Raw genomic sequence first — 22,496 nt, 5'->3', positions numbered from 1 at the left:
CTGGGTAATGCATTACACCTGCACCTTGCACCGTCCACTAGTATCGGAAAGTATAATTTAGAGTGGTTTATTTTTAATGTAGTGGTCATTGAATATTAAACAAAAATGACACATATTGTCCACAATTAACTAAACTTCTCTCAATGACAAATATTTGCAAATTCGCGTACATATCTTGCAACATAACGTGCGAGTGCGAAGGCCCGACCGCCCGACGCTCTCCATGCGGCACAACACTAACCGATTGATTTCAATCAACCACTCAATCAGAAGCAACGAGTATCAATTAATTACCACTTAAACTCGCCGGTTTACACCAACCCGTTCCGTCGCGCACGCTGCACATTTGACAGACTGGCCAGTTTGCGTCTGACTTTCGAACGCGAACGCCCGATGCGCGCAAAAGAAGTACACCTGTCAAAAATTGGCGGCAAACTTTCCGCCACAGAGTAAAAATAGTTTCGGATTTTTTCTTCTGTGTTTTTTCAAGTGCGTTTTAGTTATAAAATCATGTTTCTATTTTCATTGAAGAAAGTTGTTTTGATAAAGTAAAAACAGTGAGTGTTTACTTTTTGGTGAAAGTGGAAGGATACATTTAATTGAACATGAAGTCAATGAGTTGTTTGTTTGCCGGATTTTTTATATTGTTGGCAGTTTTAATAGGTGAGTTTGTTGTTAAATATTTACTTATGTACCTAACTAAGTTACGTGTTTATTGACTCTAAAAGTTATTTGAAGAATTCATAAAGTATTGAAGCATCCATACAAAAATGGATTCCTGGATTAGTTACTATAAATCCTTAAAATAGCATTTGATAAAATAAAATATAACACGTTACATCATCTTATGCAATTTATAAATACGTGAGTACTTAACTTACACTTAAATTGCTTAACATTAGCCTACAAAATTTTGCAAATCCGGAAACCGCTGCAGTCACAGACGACAGAGAATGCATCAAATGCCGCTTAAAAACCATGCAGACCGTTTATTGCTGGTTTGACGTTTTCTGCTGTTCGTCCGTTTCAGTCAGTGACGTCCACTGCTGGACAAAGGCCTCTCCAAAGGATTTCCATAACGTCCTGCGCTGTCCGCTTCCAGGTTCTTCCCGGGTTCCCGGTAATGCACCAAATGCCGCATAAAAACCATGCAGGCCGTTTATTGCTGGTTTGGCATTTTCAGATGATTGTAAATTAATGATTATGAAACTGGTTTATTAATTAAATACTTAATTAGTTCATAAACGCACTAGAAAAAAAAGGAAAAAATATTACGTACGTTGTTTTGTACGAGTAGGTACATACCTAAGTAACGATACACGCACTTTTTTCTGAACTTGATTAGGTTCAAAAAATTATAAAAGACACAGAAATTATTTAAATAAGCTATTCCTAACCTAGTAACCGCATATTTCATTCACTATCTACTCCTTTTTCTTAGGTATTAGTAGTTTGCATTAAATTCGTCATAAATTTTGAATTTCACCTTGTACCACATAGAAAAAATGTATCATACAATATTTTATGCTCATGGTTAAATTACCCCACCATAAAAGTAATGAACCAAACTCAAATTAGCATATTAATTAATACAAGTAAAACCACCATTCATAAAAAGACAGCGCAATAAAGAACACATTATTATGACACCAAATTAATGACGTTATTCAATTATGACTGTACCAAGACAAGAGATGCCAACTATTCTTTATAACAATTATACAATATACAGTATAACGAATGACCATCCCATTTACTAATTCTATACATTAGTGAATGAATAAAATGAATACCTTTCGCTGGTGAAAGTGGTTACACATTAGGTGTTCGGTAATTAGTAAAATCCGGCGCCTTGAGTTCCTTTTACAGATCTCAATGTATGGCCAATCATTTGAGGTCTAATTGCAGGTGTCTAATCGCCGTACATGCAGTGGGTCCCAGGTTCGGTTCCTGGTTGTGTCATTTTAGAAAATGAGTTACCTGAATGTGTTGTGGTAACTCATAAAACTTTTCCTTAGTATTTCCAGTTTCGTCTTGTCTGGCATGGAAAAACTTAAACTTTGTATTCAATTCACGTAATTAGCAAAATGTTCAAAAACTAACGAATGAAATTCCGCAATTTACCTATTAATTTTAATTTACAACGCTTGACTAGATTTTCACTAAAAAGTAGCACGCAGTACTGAAAAAAACATTTCGGTTCTGACTTTGAAGTCACTCATTAATAAACATAATTATTGGTTTAAATAATAACGTTGTTCTTTCATATTACCGGCGTGAGTAATTGCAATCATTGCAGGTTCACTTATCATCGTATTTTAAAATAAAATGAGCTTTATTTTTCCGATCTTACGAGTGAAAATTATATAATGAAAATCAAAACAACTTACAACGTACTTGAACTTATGGCCGTACAAAGATTAATCGTAAGACAAACATACCAAAAGGGGAAATTATGTCACCATACATTCGCACGGTGCTCTACAATAGCGCGTGGATAAGTCACGGTCAGCGAGAAAATTCAAGTTTGTACTTTAACATGTTTTCAGTACCACCCAATTATTGATAATTTTACTAAGAAGTAGTCAGACTAAAAGATTTAGTAGTTAGTAAATTCAAAAGTCTATACTAATCTTATTGAATGCACATAATTCTCTTTAACGTCTGTTTGATTGATTACAAGTTACACATATTAATGAAAATGAAAAAACATTTTATTCAGTATCTTTGAAGTTAACATATTGTTGCTAGTGGCTGGGGTATCCTTTTAAGTATTATTAGTACTAGAATAACGCTAGATATCATTATAGTTTTGGTTACATTAATAAATTGTTTGTTTTTATCTCCCGACGCAAAAACGACGGGGGTTATGAAATTAGGAATATGAAGAGACGGGGCTTTCTCTCCTCTACAAGATCAACAATTATTACGATTAATTTCGAGCAGAATAAAGATAATACGAAGTTGAACACTACACGGCTTTAGCATTAAAATTAATTTCAACCTTGCGTCCCCACTTATATCCGAACAATCCACCGGCCACTTCCAATGAATAAAAAAAGAAAAAAACAAGAAAAGTGCGTTTATTTTGTTTTCTTTTCCATTCTAAATGGCACGCACGGGTCACGGCTCGGTCAGTGGGCAACGGTACAAGTGCATTTGCACTTGGCACACATCAAGTAGTGCGTTGTTCTCGCTTGTAAGGGGGACGATTGGCCCTACACTCGTCGCTCGTCATATGCCGGATTCTATTTATTTATTTTATTTATTTGGAATAACAACAGCCGATACATATAATAGACTTAAATCAAATATTTTTCTTAAACTAATTAGGCCAAAAAGGTTATCCACAGCATTAACGAATTTTGCTTAAACTATCAAGTTAAAAACAGTAAAGAAATTTATATAGACACCTGACTACAATTTGCTCCTGCCCCATGATAATATGTTTGGCAAGATCAAGTGTTGTGTTTTAAATGATCCAGTCCACACACACATTGATAAATACTGGTATGTAAAAATATACTCGTCGCAAAACAACTACCTAACGGAAGTCTACCACCTTAACGGAAGAGGTCGTGATGTTATAATTTGAAGTAACAGACGTCTACCGTATTTCTGATTCGATTTACCATTAGCATCTAAGGTAACGTCTATAATGCATTTAACTTCATCTTCACGATTTTTACAACAAACTTCACTTAATCTTGGCTTAGTCACCGATGCGTTTTCCAGATATTTAATAAAGCCAGATTTCAATGAAGGCTATTTTTCACTCACAACATCATCATCAATCATCGGGCTCATTTTACTGCTTGAATGCACATTGATTGGTGCCAAACGCAATTGGTCGAAGGTGCTAATCATTTTCGCAAAATCATTCATATGGATTAAATTTCTGTATAGCAAGACATCCTACTGACCCATATTTAGAGACCTTTTATGTATTGTAACATGCGAATGATTTTTATTTGCCAGCTGTTCAATGTCACACAATTTACTTTTTAAAAGCAACCAACTCAATTGAAAGAAGAAAGTGTGTAAAGTCTGAAATAACGAGCAGTCATCAAACTTCGTTAAAATAAATTGCAGTAACAAATACAATTGCTATTTGACTCAATCATCTATAATAGTATCGTTGTATAATATCAAGCTGTTCTCACTTTGTTTATAATGAGCATGAGTTATCTATAAATTCTATTGTTAATTCTTTTTGTCCGACTGACTGACGACCTTTTGGTTATATTGAGGTAACTGAGAGCCTCAAAAGGCATCAAAAAGTATTACAAGCTTTAGAGACGCACAATCATGTGTGCCGTAACTAATGTATAACTTTGACGATCTGTTAGAAATACAGATTTTATCGGTCTTATACAGAAATTCTTTATCTCGCGTCTATATTTGTATGGCACAACACTAAAATAATGCCTTTTGAAAATTAAAACCTGATTCCTTGCATTCTTCACGTCATTAGGCTTTGCTAATTTTCTTAATTAATAAGGATATACACTGAATTTTCTATATATAGCCTAATTTAGATTTCGAAGTGAAAAATAGTTGATTTTGCCTCTTCTTCATTCATTTTTTTAACGTATCTCATTGCATTTCTGCAGAAAATTCAGTGGTCATCCAAATTGTTTACACCGTGTAAAAATATAATACTTTCAAACCGCCAAACGTTTGATAGTGTCATCTCATACGTCATGCGAATTCGACCACTTTCTCCCACGAAAGTAGTGACAGTCGTCTTCGCTAATTTACATAGTTTAATATTCTTTTGTTATGTAGCTATGGAAATTGAAATGTATTGGATGGCCGCAGTTCTTGAGAGGATAGATCTCGAGAATATTATTTTATTATGCACAGGATGATACTTTCAAGTTATATAGAAAGTTTTTATATGACTTACCTATGAGAGAAGAAATTTTAGATCATTGAATAACAGAAATTAATGTGACTCCTAAATAAAACTGTCTGATTACTCAAATCAAAATATTATTTAAAAAATCATCAATTACTGGCCCTGCGCTCCAATTTAGGCAGTGATTGTAGGTTACATAGTCAATTAAATGTTTAGTAAAATTATTATTTATGTATTAAATACATACCTACATAGCTTAATAATTGGTAGGTATATCACGCACGTGTAGTTTGAAAATATTGGGTACTTTAATTATTTGTATTTTGTGATTTATTTCAAATTAGTGCGCTATGTTTTCCACCTTAGTAGAGACCTACGGAATTGATTTACATTTATATCAGTTGCATTCTTGACTCTAATAGTATTATTTTAGGGATTAAAATGCAATGAACAGATTCTAATCCACCTGCAAAGTGGAATAATTAATCTACTTAAGCGACTTCACCTTGAGTGTTAAAACTGAAGTAACTAACACGATATGTGGTAATAGGAAGTCGTTTATTGTCATACGATTATCATCTTTAGGGGAACAAGATAAGGTACAATGCGCTTTTTAGGTTAGAATGTAAAGTGTGATCTAGATGCCTTCATAATTTTAGACTCTCAATGCCATAATATTAATATTCGATCCACTTTAGGAAATCATACTTGAAAACAAGTTATAATTTTTCACACCCAAAATCGAGACTAACGCCCGTATTCACAAACATTACTATGAGGTCTCACAGTGCGCGTGGATGCACAGGGTGACATATGAATCAATGAAAGAGCTCTATTCAACGCTCTGCGTTCGATTTGCTGCTTCACTTAAGCAAGCATCGTTTGTGAATACGGGTGTTAGAGAAAAAGTCTCTAATTACATAATTAGATTTTATGATCACTTCATCTGTCTCTATAATTAGGATCGAAAGATAAATCTTTAATCATACAAAGAGAGGAAGATCTCTACCTTAGTTATTGATTCACACTTTTTTACATTATTTAGGGGGCGTCCATAAATTACGTGAGACAATTTTGGCCATTTTTCAACCCCTCGCCCCCCTTGGTGAGATTTGGTGAGATTTTGCCTGACCCCCTCCCCCACCCCCCTAATCTCACGTGATATTTAATAAAATGCCTATTTTGCAATGTCTATGCTTCGAGTCAATTAGATTTATATGAAAAAATCAGTACCTAACCCAGTGTCGTGCCACGCGCAGTGCAGGGTTCCGTAGCTTCCTGTCGTTTAGTAAGACAAGCAATTGCTTCAACCTAGGACCAGTTTTTTTATTCATAGTTAAAATAACTAATTGTTAAATTTTGCTACTCATAAATATAAATAAAATGTAAACTAATAGTTAAAAAATGTACTAAAAGTCAAGTTAAACATTGTTATAAAAACATTTTTTTCTGTTATTTAACCACTGTCAAATTTGACTATTGGTTACTTTAACTACGAATACATAATATTTTTATGTATACGTACGTAATGTCATTTTTACACATATACGAATGTAATGTCATTTTTTAGGGTTCCGTAGTTTTGATATGTCTGTCTGTCTGTCCGAGGTTTCGCTTGGAAACTATTGGCACTCTGGGGAGCTGTAATTTTGTGAAGGTATAATATATTAATCACGCCGACAAAACGGTAAAATAAAATTTTGAAAAAAGAAATAAATTTTCTAGGGTAGCTCCCCTGCATGTAAAGTGGGGATGAATTTTTTCAAGGAAAACTATAACGGTTAAGATACATTACTTAGTTTAAGAGTAATTATAAGTCATTTGACTCATGTATTATACAAATTTCTTAACCAGTAAAAATTCCTTAGAAGAAAATATGAAAAGTGACTTTAGATGAAGTAATGAGGGTTTTCGCGAATGAAAAATCCGCCAGATGGCAATACGTAGACGCGCGGTCCAAATGCTGCATGATTGGTTATTTTTGACAGGACATAGACAGATATGTCAAAATCCACCAATCACGCAGCAGTCAGACCCCACATCCACGTCCCGCCGGATCTTTCATTTGCGAAAACCCTCATTGCTTGCTTCTGAAATATATTGTGGTAACGACAGACAACTACGGAACCCTACATTGCGCGTGGCACGACACGCACTTGGCCAATTTTTTACGCAATAGCGATGCCGATGACGTTTTTTTTTAATTTCGAAGTTACATACTTAATTTCGACATCTATTCTGCATCTTTAGTGTTTACAAATGCAGATAGAGGCATTTTTAGTTTAGTTTTATTAGACAGTTTAGTATAAATTTTCATTATCATCATAAAAAAATCATTTTTTTAACTTCAATAACCCAGTTTTCTCGTAATTTTACTTTATTTCTTGCGGGAAAAATTACGTGATATTTTCCGAGACCCCCCCTCTCCCCCACGTGAGATTTAGTGAGGTTTTCGTTGACCCCCTCCCCCCCCTTAAAGTCTCACGTAATTTATGGACGCCCCCTTACCTTTGACTTTGCCAACACAATAGGTCATGTTAATCTTCCAATGAAACATAAAGTTAATAAAGATGTTACATTCGCGTGAGCAGACGTCTTTCCTAACATTTTTTATTAAGAAGTAACACGAATAACCTTGCGTGCAAATATTGTTGGAATTTTTGTTCGATATTTTTTTATTCTTCTCAATTAAAAACTAAATACAATTTTCATTTGTTGTAAGCGACTTTTAAAAAATTAAAAGATCTCGGCGGGGTGATTTGGCTTTTCTTTTTGATGCCAATAAAAATGTTTTTAATAAAGAAACTTAATATAGATTCATGAATGATTGAATTGGCAATAATTAAGAATTGAAATCAACAATTAAGACAACGTTCAGTGAACGGACACCTAATATCTCTGATAGTTAAGCCCTATTGCATGCAAAGGGATAAAATAAGATAAAAGTTTGTAATAGGTAGTAATTTTTCCATCAGAATAGGGATGTTTCCAGGGTTAAAAAGCAAGAGTTTTAATTAGTCCGTCAGTTAACTTATCAAAAAATACTCTACACGTATTTTTCACTTTTCAAACTAATGAAAATTTAAAGAGATAAAGCGTGCCAAAGTTCATAAGAAGAGGCCCGTGACGTCAATGCGTGCATAAAAGTGCCGCACGTTGTGACGTCGAGCGGAACTTCAACGCACCATAACTATGTAATTATTTGTTAGATGGACAAATAAAAATATATGTGTCCAATATTTTTTGATATTAAACATGACGGACTAAAAAATTTTTTTAGGAAACTAGCCTATTGTGTAAAACCATCTTTGTACACAAAAGTTTCTAAAACATTTGCAAATAGATAATTACAGTAACATGTCATATCTGCCAAGGGTGAACCGATGGAAATGCGGCGCCATTGTAGAAGGCTCCCACGCTTCTATCGCGACGATGGGTATTCACTTGTCAGGTTTTTGTGTTGTCTGCTTCTGATTTTACTTTTCCGACTTTAAAATTGTCTAATTAGTCAAAATATCATGTAGAAATAAGAGTGGATAGTTTATTCTACAATGGGTGAAGTTAAATGGTAAATTGTTCGTTTTTTTAATGGTATCTGGCGTAATGGAAAATGTTTGTGTGTTTGGTGAATTACTGAAAGTATGTTGGGATTACTCAAAGGTGTGCGTATGTGTATGCTTATGTTACTTTTGAATAAATAAATGTACAGATGTAACGCAATTTATTTACGCAAAACATAGGTTATTCCAATCAAAATACCACTAACTAAAGTACATATTTTGAAATCTTAATAAGGATCCAGCCCAATATTTCACAGTAAGGTCTAAAATATTAGTGGAACCAATCAGATGTGGCGGCCGACGAAATTGTTGACTAGCGCTGAAGCATAGCGGTGTCCCACTTGGTCCGAAGGCCGCAATATACTGTGTGGCACTTTTGATAGGAAAATTTATAGAATACTTATAGTACGAGAGGGGACCGTAACAAACCCTTCGTCACTTGATACTAAGATAAGCTCCATGGCAAACGTTCAGAAAAGTTGTGCTAAGCTTGGAACAATCTAAATGTAAATAACTCAAAGGTGACTAACTGACTGACATAGTGATCTATCAACGCACAGCCCAAACCACTGGACGGATCGGGCTGAAATTTGGCATGGAGGTAGATGATATGACGTAGGCATCCGCTAAGAAAGGATTTTACGAAACTCCACCCTTAAGGGGGTAAAACGGCATTCATCGCTTCACACCGGTTCCGCCAGTTGTAATCGCGCATTGTAACAATTTTAACTCAAATTTTGTAAGTGAACTAGTGCAAGGTGACGCGAGACATACTCGTTCACGCAGTTTAATATGTTAACTGTTTATTTTTACAAGTTAAACAAGTTCCTTTTTAAAGCTGTGATCAGATGAATGTTGAAAATAGGTAGGTACGAGTACCGTAGCAAGCCGTTATATTGTCGTTAATGAAAAGTATGGAATTGTAAAACATTTATACTAATATTCATCCTTAAAATTACACTTTTCAACAGTTCATGTCCTTTGTAATCTAACAATATAGGTAGTGTTATTAGAGAACTAGCCCAAGGACACGTGAAGGGTTATAAATCAATTCGTAAATAAACGTAGCTAACGTAAATGACATTAATAATAAATATTATAATAAAATAGCATTAATTTATTTACGTTTTACTTGAATACCGAAGGACAATTTGCTAATAACTTTACGTTTACTAAAAGATTTAACGTCTTTTGTTACCTTCTACACAAATAACTTAGGAAACCGCTACCTACTGATTGCTTTGTGTATTTGTATGTACTTGGTGTGGAAATCAATTGACACCAACGTACAATTCACACACATAATGCAATATTTCTAACGAATAAGTGACATTTCATTTGCAAGTGCTAATTGTGCAAAAAGTCAACAAGGCATATAAATATAGACTTTGAAATAACAAAGAAATATTGACATAATAAAACACTGGCCAAGAGTTGTTCTGCAATAATTATTGTCGGTTACAATAAAAGTTTGATGATACATGAAACTTATTACTGTACACATACCTACATAATTTAAGTAAATAAAGTCAATTATTCCAACTATCAAAATCCGTACTCACCGCTATCCAAATATATTTATCTCAAAGGTGACTGACTGACTGACTGATATAGTGATCTATCAACGCACAGTCCAAACCACTTGACGGATCAGGCTGAAACTTGGCATGCAGGTAGATATTATGATGACGTAGGCATCCGCTAAGAAAGAATTTTACGAAACTTTACCCCTAAGGGGGTAAAACGGGATCCACGCGTACGAAGTCGCGGGCGGCCGCTAGTGTCTAATAGGCGTTTCTTATTTGATGTAGGTAACTTATGAGATACGTCGTGATGTAACGTTAACGGTCAATAGTGAATCCCTTACAAAACGAAACTATTAAAAGAGTAATCTGCGATTTTTAGGGATTTATGGAGTTGTTGTAACTGTGACGACATTTTGATACATAAGACTTATGCAATGTCACAGCCTAGAATACAGTTAATCTTAACGACTTACCAGTGGCTTTAAACTAATTCCATCATAGTTTTTGGATAGAAGCTTTATTTAAGTATTCTCCATCAATGTTTTATAGTATTTTAAACTATTATATTGCATGACTCGTGCAACCGAGTTGAAACTTCGGGAGGGTCTTATTTACCGTTTTAAAAAGATTTTGTTTGCCTCCTATCCCATAAAAAATGCAGGCTAAGCATATACTAAGCAGGCATGACCTGGGAAGAATGTGGAAAAGCGCAAGATAAACGATCTTTTCATAGCTTTGACATAGTAGCGGTTTTTTGTTTATGTCCATAACTTTTTTTATGGGACAGGAGGCGAACGAGCAGACGGATCACCTGTACCTCTAGCATGAAGAACTTTCGTCTTCGAATCGTTTGCGTATTCGACAAAATTCGAATAAAACCTTCGAATTAAACGATGACGTGACAATTTTGACTCTCAAAATAATCAGTTGTTACAAAAATATTTCACGTTTCTACGAGTATAATAATCTACTAAAACAGTCCTCTAATATACTTTATTAAAGTATCCCTATAAAACATAATTAACTTTTAAAAAAAATAAAACCGACTTCAAATGCGTGAACACAAAAAAAAACTAAAAATTAAAAATATTGCGTATAAAAAAGTTCATCCCCAATTTTCCACCCTTGGGGGTGAAATATTTTCTTCAAATTCGCATGAAACCACCCTTTTGATAATACCTATTCAACAAAAAAATAATCAGTCAAATTGATTTATAATCGGCGGAGATATTGCGTATAAAAAAGTTCATCCCCAATTTTCCACCCGTGGGGGTTGTTTTTTCTATTATTAAATTTAAATGGGACCACCCTTGAGGTATTACCTATACGCCGAAAAAAGATTTGTTCAAATCGGTTCATAATTGGCGGAGTTATCGCGTAACAAACATAGAAAAAAAAAATCGCGCGCGCGTCTATCATTCCCTCGGCTGCATTGCAAAGAGTCCCTAGCGAATAGCTATCCACATTGTTCCCTACTAACCCTAACTGTTCGACTTTGGCTTGATCCGATACCTCGTCATTAATCCGCGGCTTGCCATAAAGCGTCGTGTCGAGACGTTCTATCGTTGATAGCCAACCGGTTCTCGTCCTTACCGAGTAGTGCATGAGATACTCATCCCGAACCTGCGGTAGCAATCCTGCTGCCACCCTTCCTGAACTTCACACCCCCTCGCCCCGTAGGTCCAACGCCTTTCCCCAGTGGTCGCGCTCACTATTGAGGCTTCGGTCTCTGGCTCGAGCTAACCGGACCACATCCTACCCCCCTAGTTATAAGTATCCAGACTAACACTCGATAAACCTCGCACCGGGCGCCGCCCCTCTCGCGGATACGAAAGCTAGCTAACGGGACGCGAACCGGGCGCGTCGTTATTCCTCTTGTTGTAATTAGTAAATTGTGATATAACTTGTAAAGTACTCGTAAACTTGCTCATTATTAAACGATAGCGATTTAGAGTCAGTGAAACTAGAATAAGTAAAACTATTGTGGAACCTGAATTATAAGTGCCATTGTGTCATTGATTGTGCGTTTCCTTGGTCGAATATCCCTGTAGGCATCCTGGATAGGTACACATCCCTCATCGCAGAAGGCGAACTGGGACTTAGTACTAAACAGCGGGGTGTCAGACTGAGCTAGCTAAGACGCCCCGTTGCAAAGCCAGATTTCAATGAAGGCTATTTTTCACTAACAACATCATCATCAATCATCGGGCTCATTTTACTGCTTGAATGCACATTGATTGGTGCCAAACGCAATTGGTCGAAGGTGCTAATCATTTTCGCAAAATCATTCATATGGATTAAATTTCTGTATAGCAAGACATACCTACTGACCCATATTTAGAGACCTTTTATTTATTGTAACATGCGAATGATTTTTATTTGCCAGCTGTTCAATGTCACACAATTTACTTTTTAAAAGCAACCAACTCAATTGAAAGAAGAAAGTGTGTAAAGTCTGAAATAAATTGCAGTCATCAAACTTCGTTAAAATAAATTGCAGTAACAAATACAATTGTTATTTGACTCAATCATCTATAATAGTATCGTTGTATAATATCAAGCTGTTCTCACTTTGTTTATAATGAGCATGAGTATCTATAAATTCTATTGTATTCTTTTTGTCCGACTGACTGACGACCTTTTGGTTATATTGAGGTAACTGAGAGCCTCAAAAGGCATCAAAAAGTATTACAAGCATTAGAGACGCACAATCATGGGTGCCGTAACTAATGTTTAACTTTTTGTTAAAAATACAGATTTAATCGGTCTGTCACATAATTATTTATCTCACGTCTTTATTTGTATGGCACAACACTAAAAGAATGCCTTTTGAAAATTAAAACCTAATTCGTTGCATACTTCACGTCATTAGGCTTTGCTAATTTTGTTAATCAATAAGGTCGATATACACTGAATTTTCTATTCTATGGCCTAATCTAGATTACGAAGTGAAAAATAGTTGATTTTGCCTCTTCTTCATTATTTTTTTTAACTCTCATTGCATTTCTGCAGAAAATTCAGTGGTCATCCAAATTGTCTACACCGTGTAAAAATTTAATACTTTCAAACCGCCAAACGTTTGATAGTGTCATCTCATACGTCATGCGAATTCGACCACTTTCTCCCACGAAAGTAGCGACAGTCGTCTTCGCTAATTTACATAGTTTAATATTCTTTTGTTATGTAGGTAGTTATGGAAATTGAAATGTATTGGATGGCCGCAGTTCTTGAGAGGATAGATCTCGAGAATACTATTTTATTATGCACAGGATGATACTTTCAAGTTATATAGAAAGTTTTTATATGACTTATGAGAAAATAAATTTTAGATCATTGAATAACAGAAATTAATGTGACTCCTAAATAAAACTGTCTGATCACTCAAATCAAAATATTATTTAAAAAATCATATCAATTACTGGCCCTGCGCTCCAATTTAGGCAGTGATTGTAGGTTACATAGTCAATTAAATAGGTACCTACATAGCTTAATAATTGGTATATCACGCACATGTAGTTTGAAAATATTGGGTACTTTAATTATTTGTATTTTGTGATTTATTTCAAATGAGTGCGCTATGTTTTCCACCTTAGTAGCGATCTACGGAATTGATTTACATTCAGTGGCATTCTTGACTCTAATTGCATTATTTTAGGGATTAAAATACAATGAACATCTAATCCACCTGCAAAGTGGAATAATTAATCTACTTAAGCGACTTCACCTTGAGTGTTAAAACTGAAGTAACTAACACGATATGTGGTAATAGGAAGTCGTTTATTGTCATACGATTATCATCTTTAGGAAAACATGATAAGGTATAATACGCTTTTTAGCTTAGAATGTAAAGTGTGATCTAGATGCCTTCATAATTTTAGACTCTCAATGCCATAATTTTAATAGGAAATCACACTTGAAAACAAGTTATAATTTTTCACACCCAAAAGAATTCAAAATCGAGACATACTCACGCCCGTATTCACAAACATTACACATGCAACATGGATGCACAGGGTGACATATGAACCAATGACAGAGCTCTATTCAACGCTCTGCGTTCGATTTACTGCTTCACTTAAGCAAGCATCGTTTGTGAATACGGGTGTTAGAGAAAAAGTCTCTAGCTAGATAATAGAGTACATATTATTTACTATTAATTAGATTTTATGATCGCTTCATCTGTCTCTATAATTAGGATCGAAAGATAAATCTTTAATCATACAATGAGAGGAAGATCTCTACCTTAGTTATTGATTCACACTTTTTTACATTATTTACCTTTGATTTTGCCAACACAATAGGTCATATTAATCTTCCAATGAAACATAAAGTTAATAAAGATGTTACATTCGCGTGAGCAGACGTCTTTCCTAACATTTTTGATTAAGAAGTAACACGAATAACCTTGCGTGCAAATATTGTTGGAATTTTTGTTCGATATCTTTATATTCTTCTCAATTAAAAACTAAATACAATTTTCATTTGTTGTAAGCGACTTTTTAAAAATTAAAAGATCTTGGCGGTATAATTCGGCTTTTCTTGATGATGCCTATAAATATTATTTATGAAGAAACTTAATATAGATTCATGAATGATTGAATTGGCAATAATAATAACAATCGATCGATCCTCAGCACGGCACGCATTGTCCGGAGGTTCCTCAGCCTGTGACCCTGACCACCGGTAGCTTGGGCCCTGCTCCGCTGCCAGCGGGTTAACTATTTTTAAGATTTTTGTTTTTATAATGTATTTTTATTTTTTGATAATTACATAGTAAAAAGTAAAATTAAAAATAAGAAAGAAAAATGAATAAAGAAATAACAATTGAAACCAAAAATTAAGGCTGAGTTGCACCACCTAACTTTAACGGTAACTATAAAGATAACCGGTGCTTTTTTTATGGATTTTGACAAATTTTTGACGTTTGTCAAAGTTAAAGTAAGATCGTGTAAAGCCCTATTTCATCCATAGGGATTAATATTTAAAAAAAGTGTTAATAAGTAGAAACTTTCCACCAGAAATAATCTATGAAATTGCATGCCATCTTTGTGTACAAAAGTTTCTAAAACATTTGCAAATAGATAATTACAGTAACATGTCATATCTGCCAAGGGTGAACCGATGGAAATGCGGCGCCATTGTAGAAGGCTCCCACGCTTCTATCGCGACGATGGGTATTCACTTGTCAGGTTTTTGTGTTGCCTGCTTCTGATTTTACTTTTCCGACTTTAAAATTGTCTAGCAATTAAGCAAAGTAGCATGTTGAAATAAGAGTGGATAGTTTATTCTACAATGGGTAAAGGTAAATAAATGGTAGGTAATTGTTAGTTTTTTGAATGATTGTATCTTTGAATAATTGTATCTGGCGTAATAGTTGGTAATAAACGTTTGTGGGATTAAAGGTGTGAGTATTTGTATGTTTATGTTACTTTTGAATAAATAAATGTACAGATGTAACGCAATTTATTTACACAAAACATAGGTTATTCCAAAGACTACTGACTAAAGTACATATTTTAAAATGTCAACAAGGAAACAGCCCAATATTCGTTTCTTTCGTTGCAATAAATGTTTCTTTCTCTCTTTCTATTTCACACGACCAAAGTAAGGTCTAAAATATTAGTGGAACCAATCAGATGTGGCGGCCGACGAAATTGTTGACTAGCGCTGAAGCATAGCGGTGTCCCACTTGGTCCGAAGGCCGCAATATACTGTGTGGCACTTTTGATAGGAAAATTAAAAGAATATTTATAGTACGAGAGGTGACCGTTAGAAACCCTTCATCACTTGATATTAAGATAAGCTCCATGGCACACGTTCAGAAAAGTTGTGCTGCTTGTGCTAAGCTTGGAACAATCTAAATGTAAATAACTCAAAGGTGACTAACTGACTGACATAGTGATCTATCAACGCACAGCCCAAACCACTGGACGGATCGGGCTGAAATTTGGCATGCAAGTAGATGTTATGACGTAGGCATCCGCTAAGAAAGGATTTTACGAAACTCCACCCCTAAGGGGGAAAACGGGATCCACGCGTACGAAGTCGCGGGCTGCCGCTAGTTAATTAATAAACTCCGATTCAGATATCAGCTTAGTATCAAGTGACGTAGGATTTCTTGCAATCCCCTCTCGTACTATTAATATAAAGGTACAAGTGAATTTTAAACCTCCGGTTTCTGTAAATAATAGTTATGCAATTCATCACTTCACACCGGTTCCGCCAGTTGTAATCGCGCATTGTAACAATTTTAACTCAAATTTTGTAAGTGAACTAGTGCAAGGTGACGCGAAACATACTCGTTCACACAGTATAATATGTTAGCTGTTTATTTTTACAAGATTTTTCGCATCCTTTTTAAAGCTGTGTGAGATGAATGTTTAGAATAGGTAACTAGGTAGGTACTCTAGCAAGCCGTTTATATTTGGCGTTAATGAGAAATATGGAATTGTAAAAAAATTATACTAAATAATCCTTACACTTTTCAACAGTTCATGTCCTTTGTAATCTAACAATACCTATAGGTAGTGTTATTAGAAAACTAACCTAAGGACACGTGAAGGGTTAAAAATCAATTCAAAAACAAATATAGCCAACGGTAAATGACGTTAACATCGTATAAATATTATAATAAAATAGCATTAATTTATTTGCGTTTTACTTGAACACCGAAGGACACATTGCTAATAACTTTACGTGTACTGTAAGATTTAACGTCTTTTGTTACCTTCTAAACAAATAAGTTAGGAAACCGCTACTGATTGCTTTGTGAGTTTGTATATACTTGGTGTGGAAATCAATTGACACCAACGTACAATTCACACACATAATGCAATATTTCTAACGAATAAGTGACATTTCATTTGCAAGTGCTAAATGTGCAAAAAGTCAACAAGGCATATAAATATAGACTTTGAAATAACAGAGAAATATTGACATAATAAAACACTGGCGAAGAGCGAGTTGTTCTGCAATTATTGTCGGTCACATTAAAAGTTTTATGATTTATGCGAAACTTATTTCTGTACATGATTTAAAGTGTATAAAGTCACATATTCCAACTATTAAAATCAGTATCTTTCAGAGGACTCGCCGCCATATCTAAAACGCGTATCTTAGTTTTGATGTATAGTTAGTAGGTAACTTATGAGATACGCTGTGATGTAACGTTAACGGTCAATAGTGAATCCCTTACAAAACGAAACTATTAAAAGAGTAATCTGCTATTTTTATTGGCTGTTAAGCTTTGGGATTTATGGAGTTGTTGTAACTGTGACGACATTTTGATACATAAGACTTATGCAATGTCACAGCCTAGAACATAGTAAATCTTAACGACTTACCAGTGGCTTTAAACTAATTCCATCATAGTTTTTGGATAGAAGCTTTATTTAAGTATCCCAATGTTGTATAGTATTTTAAAGTATTATGTTGCATGATTTGTGCAACCGAGTTGAAACGGCGTCGGGAGGGTCCTAATTACCGTTTTAAAAAGATCTTGTTTGCCTCCCATCCCATAAAAAATGCAGGCTAAGCATATACTAAGCAGGCATGACCTGGGAAGAATGTGGAAAAGCGCAAGATAAACGATCTTTTCATAGCTTTGACATAGTAGCGGTTTTTTGTTTATGTCCATAACTTTTTTTATGGCACTGGAGGCGAACGAGCAGACGGATCACCTGTACCTCTAGCATGAAGAACTTTCGTCTTCGAATCGTTTGCGTATTCGACAAAATTCGAATAAAACCTTCGAATTAAACGATGACGTGACAATTTTGACTCTCAAAATAAGTTACGTGCGACCATTTCTCATTGTAAGTTCACTTTACGACACGTTCACAAGCGTGATGTTGTAGTTTTCGTACTAAATCTTTTGATGGCGATTTGAATACGCAAACGATTGGAACTCGAAAGTTTTTCGCGCTAGCCGTATTGATGGTAAATGATTATTGTCGTCCATAGACACACGCAGGTGGAGGTCTTACGAGTGCGTTACTGACCTTTAGTACCTAAATACGCCCTCCACTGCTAAAAATATAAAAGGTGTGGTTTTGACCCAACACCCATTCCCCACAATTGGAAATGCCAGTGATGGTATCTTGTGGGTTTAACTAGCACTTTCGAAACCTAAACAAATAGACTGGACATTCTGTTGACATTGACATTTAACATTGATGGCTCGCAAATACGTGTTAACTTTCAATTACCTATACACATTATGACACGGTGCATTTATTTACGTAATTTTTAAACTTATAAGATATTTATGGGAAAATTTTGGTAATATATTTCCCGAAGATCATGTGTTGGGCCTCTTCAAGGCGAGAGGTAATAGGCAGTTACTGTACTACCCTAGACTTAAAAATCTTTTTAACTTTTTGTTGGCTTACTCATTGCAATGTTCTAATCCGATCTACTTTAGTATTTTAATGAAATTTGTAATACATAAATCATTGTATTGATAAATGTAAGCACAAATTGACATAATTTTACCCAAAATTATGTCAAAACTACTTTTGGTAATTTACCAAAAACTTTGTAGATAGTTAAATGTAAGCGTCACAGCTTCACGCCCAAAACTTTCTATTCAAACACCATGTTTTCCTAAATGACAGTAATACGTTTGTTTCGTGTTCCACGGCAGAATGTGATTGTATTATTATGGTAAAAGCCGATTATTGGAGCGGGCAAGTGAAACTGCGTGTGAAGGCTCATCGATATTGTCGTTCGGTTAAATACCGTGAACGATGACTATTTGTCGGCTTTTTATATCGTCGGCGTCGTCGAACNAAAAACCCATAGGAAATGAGATATTTCCAAAAAAAACGCAAAAATCCGATTTTTGTGACCTTTGACCTTAAAATTTAATAGTTGCTTACACCCTACCATATGTAGGTTTTGAGACAACTTTTAGGGTGAGAATATACAAGTATTTACAGACTTACAGCTGGGTATCTCTAATTCCGAGATTCTTACCTAATTTAAGCTTAAATGACTGGACTATTCCTGTATGATGAGGGTATAACAACTCAGGCAAACTAAATGAACCATCATAAGCGACTGGCATGGCTCAATCTGTCCTACAGCTTAACATGTCTTCTTTACTATGGAATCATGTTTAATTTGCAGACAATTTACATACACACAAAGTGATATGTTAACAATAAGCTATCAACCAATACCAATCAATCTAAAAACACTTGGCTAAGCTATTACAAAGCAATCAGACGGTGAGCGAGCTTTTTGTGGACGTTCTCTCCGCTTGGACTACTGACTCCAATGGCTGGGAAGTGGGACTGTGACCAGGAAGAGCTTTTGCTTTGAAAATAGCTTAAAGCTTCTTACACAATATGTTTTTTCAATTTCCAAAGAAATAAAAGAATTATCGTACATACATTCTCATTCATCAATCATTCTGCAAAGATGAATGGTATTTTCTTAACAACAACTTCTAGATATTTGTGTTTTGTATTTCGTAAAATATCTCAATCTATCCAAAAAAGTGTTAGTTTCAGTAATGATTAACTGTCTTTAGTCTCATAGACTGAAGATCTGATGAAAGTTATAGGATCGATGTAGGTATATTGATAATATCGTTTCCCTTTACTCATAGAGTAAGCTATAAGTCAATATCAATACAATGAATATAATATTATAATATTTTTTCAGTAAAATCTGTTCACTATGATTTCGTCAAATCATTTTAAACGTCACTGTTACTTTGTACATTTAAGCAGGATCGAAGTAGTTATAAGGAAGTCAATAAATCAGCATTAACTGTGCACTTAAATAAGGCCATGAAACCAAATAATGCTCTCTTTGTTTTAATTTTACGTAAGCTATCTGATTGAGGAAATAATTACTTGTAAAGTGACGTATGAGTTATTACTAAATAATTATGACCTGAAACTATGACGTCAATAAAATAATAATTACATAAACAAAATGAACAAAGAAAGAAATTGGGAAACATAATTTTTCCTTTTTTGATTTTGCTTAATTAATAGATGTAATGAAAGTGAAATATCAAATTGGGGCCCACGAGTTACAATAGATAATAGAGTTAAAATAAAGTAAACTTTACTATTAAAATGAATAATAGCTATTACATATAATACACTAGGGTAAAGTTAGTTGTTAAAGTTAGTATGTTTCCAAATGCAAGTAAAGTACCCGTTCCAAACATTCAATTTGCTTTAAAAGTGTTAGAAATCCGACTTATCCTCACCGTCAGTTACTCACGAAAATTGGTTACAATGACACTCTACATGCGGCCTGCGTACAAACATGTCAATTTTCTTGCGTTTTCTGCATTTGTGTCATACGCATTATGATTCTCCACGCGTCCGTCTCCGTTGTTATTTGAAAGAGTAGAACACGGTGTCATTTGCAATTAGGCTCTAGATTTTTGGTAGATTGTATAAATACAGGAATGTAGCCCATGTATTTGACGACTTGAAACTCGAATGAAACTCATGTTAGTACAGTCACGGAATGAAAAGGTTCGTCAGTTTTCAAATTGATTCCTTCAACGAATCGCGAGCACATACCTATTACCTTTTGAAACTATGTTACAGAATAATCTCGAGTAAGAGAAAATAATCTTTAACTGTTCGCCAATAAAGTTCAAAATTATTCAGATCAAAGTTGTTTGACGATTTAACTTGTCAAGAAGATTAATAAGATTGATAAACTAAAACCTTCTTGTTGGTTCAACCTGCCATTATCTATTGAAAAAAAAACTACATTTTGTAACAATATTGCACTGATGGGATAGAAAAATAAACAAGCAAAACCTCATTCGTTAGCAAACGTCATATTTATTTAAATGTTAGCAGCATTGTTTCTTGCACGGTTATGTTGGCAGGTTCGACTCTTACAGTACCTAGTGCAAGCGAAAACCGACACTAAGGTGACGAACCTTTTCATTCCGCGACTGTACATACCTATAACTTATGTTTAGCTAGAGAGAGTTCTAAAGAACATTCTAAAGTATCGGTAGATACCGACACTTTATCATAGCGTTTCACACCTCATCACCAATTCAACGAGCACCCATCGTGACCTTAACGATCATCTAAAATCGTAAATGCATTCAAACGTCCTTCAAATGCTCTTTAATGACAGTCATTCACACATGCCATAGTGACCCACAATCACAAATCCATCGGCACCTGTAAGAACCGGAGCCGTGCGCGTGCGCCGGTGAAAGTGGTCAGAGACATCCTAAGAGTGGACACGCCATTGTGAATTGAAAGGTAATTCAATCAGCTGGGAACACGATTTTTGAGTTCTTTGGATAGCTAGTTTTGGTAGAATTGAGTGCCTATATTGTGAGGAAATGAATTAAGTATAGAATTGAATTTGAGTTTAGATGACAATGAAAGTTTTGATTATTTCTTAGAAAAATATTTAGTTATTGTAAATACACACAACAACTTTTAATTAAAATAGGCTTCAGATAACTTACCTACCCATAAGTCATCCATGGACATATTAAAAAGAAAAAATGAAATTTTGAAAACAAGCAAGATACATGTAAATCTAAACTATGCCAAGACCACAAGACGTTGCTTACTTTGGTTTGATTTCTTTAGAAATTTGTCGTGTCCACAAATATTAAGACTTCGGAGTTCACGGTCAAGTATTGGAAAACTATTTGCATAGTACGGACGACAGCACATCAGCCTATACATTTTTGCTACAAAATCACCCGTATTACAAACTGCATAAGATGCTACAATGTAGAGCTTGACGTGCTATCGTCTCTACAATGGTATTCAGTTTACTTCACGGAACTATAGGAAATAAATTGCGATGGAACAATAACCTCTTTCAAAGGCAAACTCTTTTTGTGGAAGCGAGTAAAATCTATCTTATATCTATAAAAGCGAAAGGTCACTGATTAACTGACTCACTCATCATGAATTCTCAGAAACTACAAGTGCTAGAAGTCTCAAATTTTGCATGGTCCTATTAAAACGTAGGTGTTCAGTAAGATCGAATTTAACGAAACTCCACCCCTAAGGGGGTAAAGCGGGTTCCATGCGTACGAAATCGCGGGCGGTCGCTAGTGTTACAATAACTTTTTTTAAACCTATATTTTTTGTAAAAACGAGTAAAATAAACAATAAAAGACTTGACAAGCAATTAGGTATAGTTTGGTTCAATGTCCGTGAAAATCATTTCGTTTGGGGCCGAATCAATTCGATATATCAAATTGGTCGTGTCTGTTGTTTGGGTTAACAATGAAGACTGCATTGAAAAAGAAAGTAGAATTTCCATTAATCAGAATCAATTACAGCCAAAAGTTTAGTAAGGATAGTTGTATTGCATGAAAGAATAACCAGCTACAACGCTGCTCATTTAAATGATAAATAATTTGTATAAATGTCTGAATCTCAAAGTGTGATAGGTACATGATTCAAATCAGTTTTTACAACTACCATGATAGAATAAGAGAAGTCTAGTAAATATGCTTTATCAAGAAAACTTTTCTTACGAATCAACTTTTATAAATAGGACGAATAGATAAACGTAGTATAAGTA

General features: G+C 34.8%; 1 protein-coding gene across 2 annotated transcripts in view; it reads left to right on the top strand.

Moving 5' to 3' along the window:
• Window positions 1-342: 342 nt before the first annotated feature.
• mtg (mind the gap) overlaps window positions 343-22,496 on the top strand; it is a 71,734-nt gene continuing 49,580 nt past the window's right edge. Inside the window, exon 1 of one of the 2 annotated variants that reach the window (XM_028302162.1) lies at window positions 343-663. In XM_028302162.1, coding sequence (XP_028157963.1) covers window positions 606-663 — 58 coding nt within the window. In that variant the 5' untranslated portion in view covers window positions 343-605. The remainder of the gene's footprint in view (window positions 664-22,496) is intronic. The other variant, XM_028302163.1, reaches the window with a different exon arrangement.

Source organism: Ostrinia furnacalis, unplaced genomic scaffold (genome assembly GCF_004193835.3).
Source record: "Ostrinia furnacalis isolate ACB-3 unplaced genomic scaffold, ASM419383v2 OfSCF1084, whole genome shotgun sequence".
Lineage (NCBI taxonomy): Eukaryota > Metazoa > Arthropoda > Insecta > Lepidoptera > Crambidae > Ostrinia > Ostrinia furnacalis.
The sequence above is the reverse complement of the archived record's forward strand: the minus strand, read 5'-3'. Positions and strand labels throughout refer to the sequence as shown.